This window comes from Bison bison, unplaced genomic scaffold (assembly GCF_000754665.1).
Source record: "Bison bison bison isolate TAMUID 2011002044 unplaced genomic scaffold, Bison_UMD1.0 scf7180017864200, whole genome shotgun sequence".
Taxonomy (NCBI): domain Eukaryota; kingdom Metazoa; phylum Chordata; class Mammalia; order Artiodactyla; family Bovidae; genus Bison; species Bison bison.
This window is the reverse complement of record NW_011494772.1, coordinates 513,335-519,334: the sequence shown is the minus strand read 5'-3', so window position 1 is coordinate 519,334 and position 6,000 is coordinate 513,335. Positions and strand designations below refer to the sequence as shown.

General features: G+C 37.1%; 1 protein-coding gene across 1 annotated transcript in view; it reads right to left on the bottom strand.

The window, feature by feature from the left end:
• The window catches only part of GBE1 (glucan (1,4-alpha-), branching enzyme 1), a 313,528-nt gene that overhangs the window by 6,387 nt on the left and 301,141 nt on the right, over window positions 1-6,000 (bottom strand). Inside the window, exon 15 of the mRNA XM_010844338.1 lies at window positions 2,683-2,800. Coding sequence (XP_010842640.1) covers window positions 2,683-2,800 — 118 coding nt within the window. The remainder of the gene's footprint in view (window positions 1-2,682; window positions 2,801-6,000) is intronic.

Below are 6,000 nucleotides of genomic sequence, written 5' to 3'. Positions count from 1 at the left end.
AAAGATTTATTTAAAATGAGTTATTCCTAAAGCACCTGTAGTCATCAAAAACAAGATGCTGCTGCTGGGAAGATAGAACTAATATTTACCTCCTGACCCAGCGGGATCAGAATTCTATCACAGGTGGTAGTTAAGCTCTGCTCTATTTCTCATATGCTTGCACGGCTATATCTCTCTACCTGTTATGGAGACTTATGTGACATTCTCCATTCCATCAGCTCATTTAGAACTGCACAGTCCATATTTGCAAGATCAATTTAATTAGTGCTTGAAAAGTAATCTCCTGTCTGTGGCTGCCACTGGTTACTTGGCTTGTTTTAATTATGACAGAATATCTTTGCCCTTAAAAAATCAAAAGGATGTCAAGATATTTTCTGCCCAGCCTCAAAGATTGCAAGCCCTCGCCTAAGACGATAATTTCTCCAAAGTTGGGAGAATGTCCTCAAAGCATCTAGTGTCTTGGCACGCTTAGAATACCTAAATAAATATTGAACAGCCATGACAATAATAATTTAAAAATATATGTACAGCAGCATTTTGCAGTTTCCCCAAAACTTGGCTGTGTTAATGAATTTATACCTAAGAATCTCTTGCTGTAGGCAGGATACTATTATTAATCCTTAGGCAAACTCAGGCACAAAAAGGTCAAATTACTCAAGTTCTCATAGCTGGTATTCATAAGTGGCGGACTGGCGACTTAACCCCAAAGCCCCTGCCATGACATTTTGTGATCTTTTCCCTGTATTACCAGGCTTCCTTCACCAACATAAACCTCTTTGGCTACATGAACCTTTAGGAAAGTTAGCTATGTAACCTATTTGCTGGCTGAAATTTCAAATTCCTTTCAGTCTATATCAACTGGTTCAAGTTTGGCTTTATCACAGTTGGGTGCTACTTCTCCATGACCCCTCCTTATGAGCTCGGTCACCTTCCCTAACCCCTCAGGGGCCTCTAACTCTTTAGTTATTTCAGAGCTTTAAAATCATTTTCTCATTCATTTCAGAAACTATTTTTATCAGTCTTATTTTACATGTCAAAACTGAATGTTCTGACAACCACAGCAAGCATTCTGTAAAGAAAGAACCTGCTAGCACCTGTGAGCCCTCCCTCTTGAAAATACACATAAATTTGTGTTTCCATCTAAAGCCACATCAACATCAGCATCAATACCACCACCCTACACACACACCGAGGGTAACACTTAGGTCTCCAAAGGCTATTGGCTTTGCTCAGAGCTGATCATCAACAATTTAATCTTATTCATCTCTGCTCTTTTATTTCATGCTGCTGTCTTTGACATATATAACAGCAGCTTACAAAGTAAGGTGCTGTCACCATCCTGGGAGGTGGGAATATAGTAGCAAAAGGGCGGAGCAAGGGGTATCATACAGATTCTCATGTTTGATATTTACCTAATTTTTTTTTTTTAATGAAAGAATTAAACAGCAATGATAAAACTATACATTATGGGATACACCTTGGCCTTACATACATGAAACAAATCTTAATCCAAGTCCTCTCCTTGTGAAACAAGCAGAAAAAAAACTGCACTGAGACAGACAGGTAGAAGAGGGATGAGAAAGAAAGAGAGGGATACTTGACTAGTCACAGAAAGTGAAACATGTATAATGCAGATGTGGACTTGGCCATAAATGAAGAATTTCTCCACCTATGCAGAATTTCTAAATTCTACATTACAATTTTTTTTATTGAAATATAGTTTCAGGTATACGGCATGATTCAGATCTTTTTATACATTATACTCCATTCATAGTTATAAAATATTGGCTATATTTTCTGTGCTGTACAATATATCTGTGCAGCTTATTTACTTCATAAATAGTATTTTGTACCTCTTAATCCCTAACTCTGTCCTGTTGCTACCCCTTCCTTATCCCCACTGGTAACCACTAGTTTATTCTTTATATCTGTGACTCGATTTCTGTTTTGTTATATTCACTTGTTTATTTTTTAGATTCCACATATAAGCGATCACAAATAGTATCTGTCTTTCTGACTTCTTTCATTAAGCATAATACCCTCCAGATCCATCCATATTATTGTAAATGGCAAAATTTTAGTCTACATTTTAAAAAGAAATTCAATTTAGTAGTTTAAAGCAGTATCCTGTCATTGTGTCAACCTCACAAAGTAAAATTTAGTTAATATAAAACAACACTCTCCTCAGTAATACAAAGAAACCAGAGAATTCTATAACTAGAGTGAATTCACAGTCTTTAATGACTACATGAAAGAAAAAAAAAGGTATATACAGATTCTTTTAAGATGTTTAAAATGAAACTTTATTTGATAGTCCATAACACAGAAAGCTGCAAGAACAGAAGAAAAGGAAATTGTTGTAGAAAAGTTAGAAATATAATAGAAGGAAAGCTAAAACCTGGCTTCCTCTTATGTCTTGAGAAATAATTTTTAATCCTATTAATATTCAAATTTCCCCAACTGTCTGCTAAATATCCTTTACTATTTGGTTTTCCAAAACCCAGTGGGTCCAGCACCACACGTTGCATGTTTCCTTAGTGCCATCAATACCCCTTCCCTACTCCCTGCCTTGTTTCCATGTTGCTTACTTGCTGAAGAGTTGTTTTCTTGGACAAAAAGGCATCACTTTGAAAATACAGAATAAATTTAAATGAAATGAAAATACCTTAAAACCTTACTTACCAAAAGAGAACAGGGACAGTTATTATGTTCAAAAGGTTCAGAGAAGAATTCGGTATTGTGGTCCAGTCTCTTGTGTCCTCCGTATTCTGCTGCATCTGAATCGAGCACAATTTTGTACGTACAGCTCTTAAGGAATTACAACAGTTCAGGAGTTGAATGAGACATTATATAATATGTCTGAGACAGGATTTAGTAGCAAGTATTCTGAACAATGTTAAATGATGATTTGTGCAATGTTCTCATTTCTTCTCTACTATTTCAGCTTCTCATGTTTGAAAGGGGCTCTGTAGGCTATCTAGTCCACACACCCACAGGACCTTTGTTATCCTTTTATCACAGCTTGGCACATGATCATCTATACCTATTAGTGAAGAATCTACTTTCTTCTTTCTGCAACCAACCAATTCCATTTTTTAGAAATTCTTCTCCATATTGAGCAGAATTTTGATTTTGTGAAAACTTTTTCCACCCAGAAAAGCCATAAAGAATAAGTTCAAAATACAGTAGCTTTCAAATATTTAATAGCTATGCTATCTCCATTGATCCTCTACATATATTACTAAATACTTGTTAAATAGAATGCGAGAACCTTCGATCATTTCTCACTTGATATGGCTGTTTCTCTTTTCCCGTCTCTGAATTCATTCTAGTTTGCTAGATCCTGGTTGACAAAGTGAGGAACACAGAAGTGAACTAAGGGTGCCCGTGTGTTCTGAAGACCAAGCACCCTTGGTTACAGACACATGCTTCTATTAATGCACAAGATCATGTAAACATACTGTCCATTATGCCACAGAATTCATGCTGTAATCATGTGATCTGCTACAATTTAACACCCGATTTTTCACAATGAACTATTTGTATGGGGTCGCTAAGAGTCGGACACAACTGAGTGACTTCACTTTCACTTTTCACTTTCATGCATTGGAGAAGGAAATGGCAACCCACTCCAGTGTTCTTGCCTGGAGAATCCCAGGGACAGGGGAGCCTGGTGGGCTGCCATCTATGGGGTCGCACAGAGTCGGACACGACTGAAGCGACTTAGCAGCAGCAGCAGCAGTATTGTATTTATTTAACTTATATGTGCTTATTTAACTTATATGCAGAGTACATTATAAGAAACGCTGGGCTGGATGAAGCACAAGCTGGAATCAAGATTGCCGGGAGATACATCAATAACCTCAGATATGCTGATGACACCACCCTTATGGCAGAAAGTAAAGCAGAACTAAAGAGCCTCTTGATGAAAGTGAAAGAGGAGAGTGAAAAATTGGCTTAAAGCTCAACATGCAGAAAACTAAGACCATGGCATCTGGTCCCATCACTTCATGGCAAATAGATGGGGAAACAGTGGCTGACTTTATTTTGGGGGGCTCTAAAATCACTGCAGATGGTGATTGCAGCCATGAAATTAAAAGACACTTGCTCCTTGGAAGAAAAGTTATGACCAACATAGAATATTAAAAAGCCGAGACATTACTTTGCCAACAAAAGTCCATCTAGTCAAGGCTATTGTTTTTCCAGTAGTCATGTATGGATGTGAGAGTTGGACTATAAAGAAAGCTGAGTGCTGGTTTAAAGAATTGATGCTTCTGAACTGTGGTGTTGGAGAAAACTCTTGAGAGTCCCTTGGACTGCAAGGAGATCCAACCAATCTATCCTAAAGGAAATCAGTTCTGAATGTTCATTGGAAGGACTGATGCTGAACTGAAATGCCAATACTTTGGCCCCCTAATGCGAAGAGCTGACTCATTTGAAAAGACCCTGATGCTGGGAAAGATTGAAGGCAGGAGCAGAAGGGGACGGCAAAGGATGAGATGGTTGGATGGCATCACCAACTCAATGGACATGAGTTTGAGTAAACTCTGGGAGTTGGTGATGGACAGGGAGGTCTGGCGCACTGCAGTCCATGGGGTCGCAAAGAGTTGGACACAACTGTGCAACTAAACTGAACTGACTGAGTTGACTGAGTATTGTATTTATAACAAAAGAACAGCTATGGTTACTATGTTCAAATTTATATCAGAATGCCTAGAAATACTTGGTTAAAAAATCTACAAGTAAATATACATGGATACTTAGAAATTTAAGTTTCTTCTAGCTTAAGGAGGGAGACAGATGGGTGCCTAGGTGCTTTGCATTTTCCTGGTATTTAATCTCAGAAATGTTTGTATATTTTTATTACAGCAAAAGCTATCACATTTAAAGTACATGGGGATAAGAAGCTATGACTATCATTTTCATTCCTAGACCTTTGTTTAAGAGATGCAGATAGTTGCACCATAGGAATTTTGCTGGGAGTGGTGACTCCATTTCAGTCAAACCAGGTCAGTCTACTCGAATGCAAATCTAGACTAACAATCAGCATGTTAATGAGCTTAAAGCAGAGGGAAAGGGACAAAGACTGAGTTCAAAAGGTGACTACAGGGCACAAGCACATTCTAAACATACTCACAGGATTTGAGCATGTGATTTATTTACTGGAGAAATAGGGACAGGATAGTGAGAACAAATCATTAGAGACATGGTAAATAAATGAAGCCCGGTGGTATGAAAGGAACTACTAAAAGAGAAGCTTAGCTTTTGTTCTTCATCCTAGTTCATTAAATACTTGCAAGAATCTTCAAAAAGCATTAAACAAAAACAAAAAGAGTACAATACAGTTTAGAGAATAAAGACCTAGAATCCATTCTGAAACACCTTCAGAAATACATCCGTTCAGAAATACTTTCTCAATTATTAAGTTATTGGTTAACAACATAGATTATTGGTAGTAGTGACTGAAGAAAGGAAACATATCATGAAAAGCACTGATTCCCGACCTGTGGGTGGATGGTCACTGGCCATTGTGTTATCATAAGAGTCTCACAGAATAAGTAATTACCTTATTATAAGGGCCTGGGATTCTATATATACCTGTGTGAAGACTAAATAATGTGTTCTTATACCCATTTGGTACTATATTTCAAAGAATGTGCACTTTTTTGATTAATATGACATAGAGGCTTTTCAAAAGTCACAGAATTTATAGTAAGTTTTTTGCCTATGTATTTTCTCAGTGAAGGATACTGAAAGAGCAATTGTTATATAAGGATCGATATATTTTTGACATTGAAAGGGATTATCACACTGAAAATGGTAAGAATCTACTCACTTAATGTATATAATTTATAGCTTTAAAGGAAAAGCCATAAAGTTTCAAAACATCAGTTTAGACCTATTTCTCTGATCTATAATTTAAAGCAAAAATTCTGCCATGGCTACTTTGGAATTACCCAGTCCTGTGTCTATATTACCCAGGGACTACAATAACTTCCT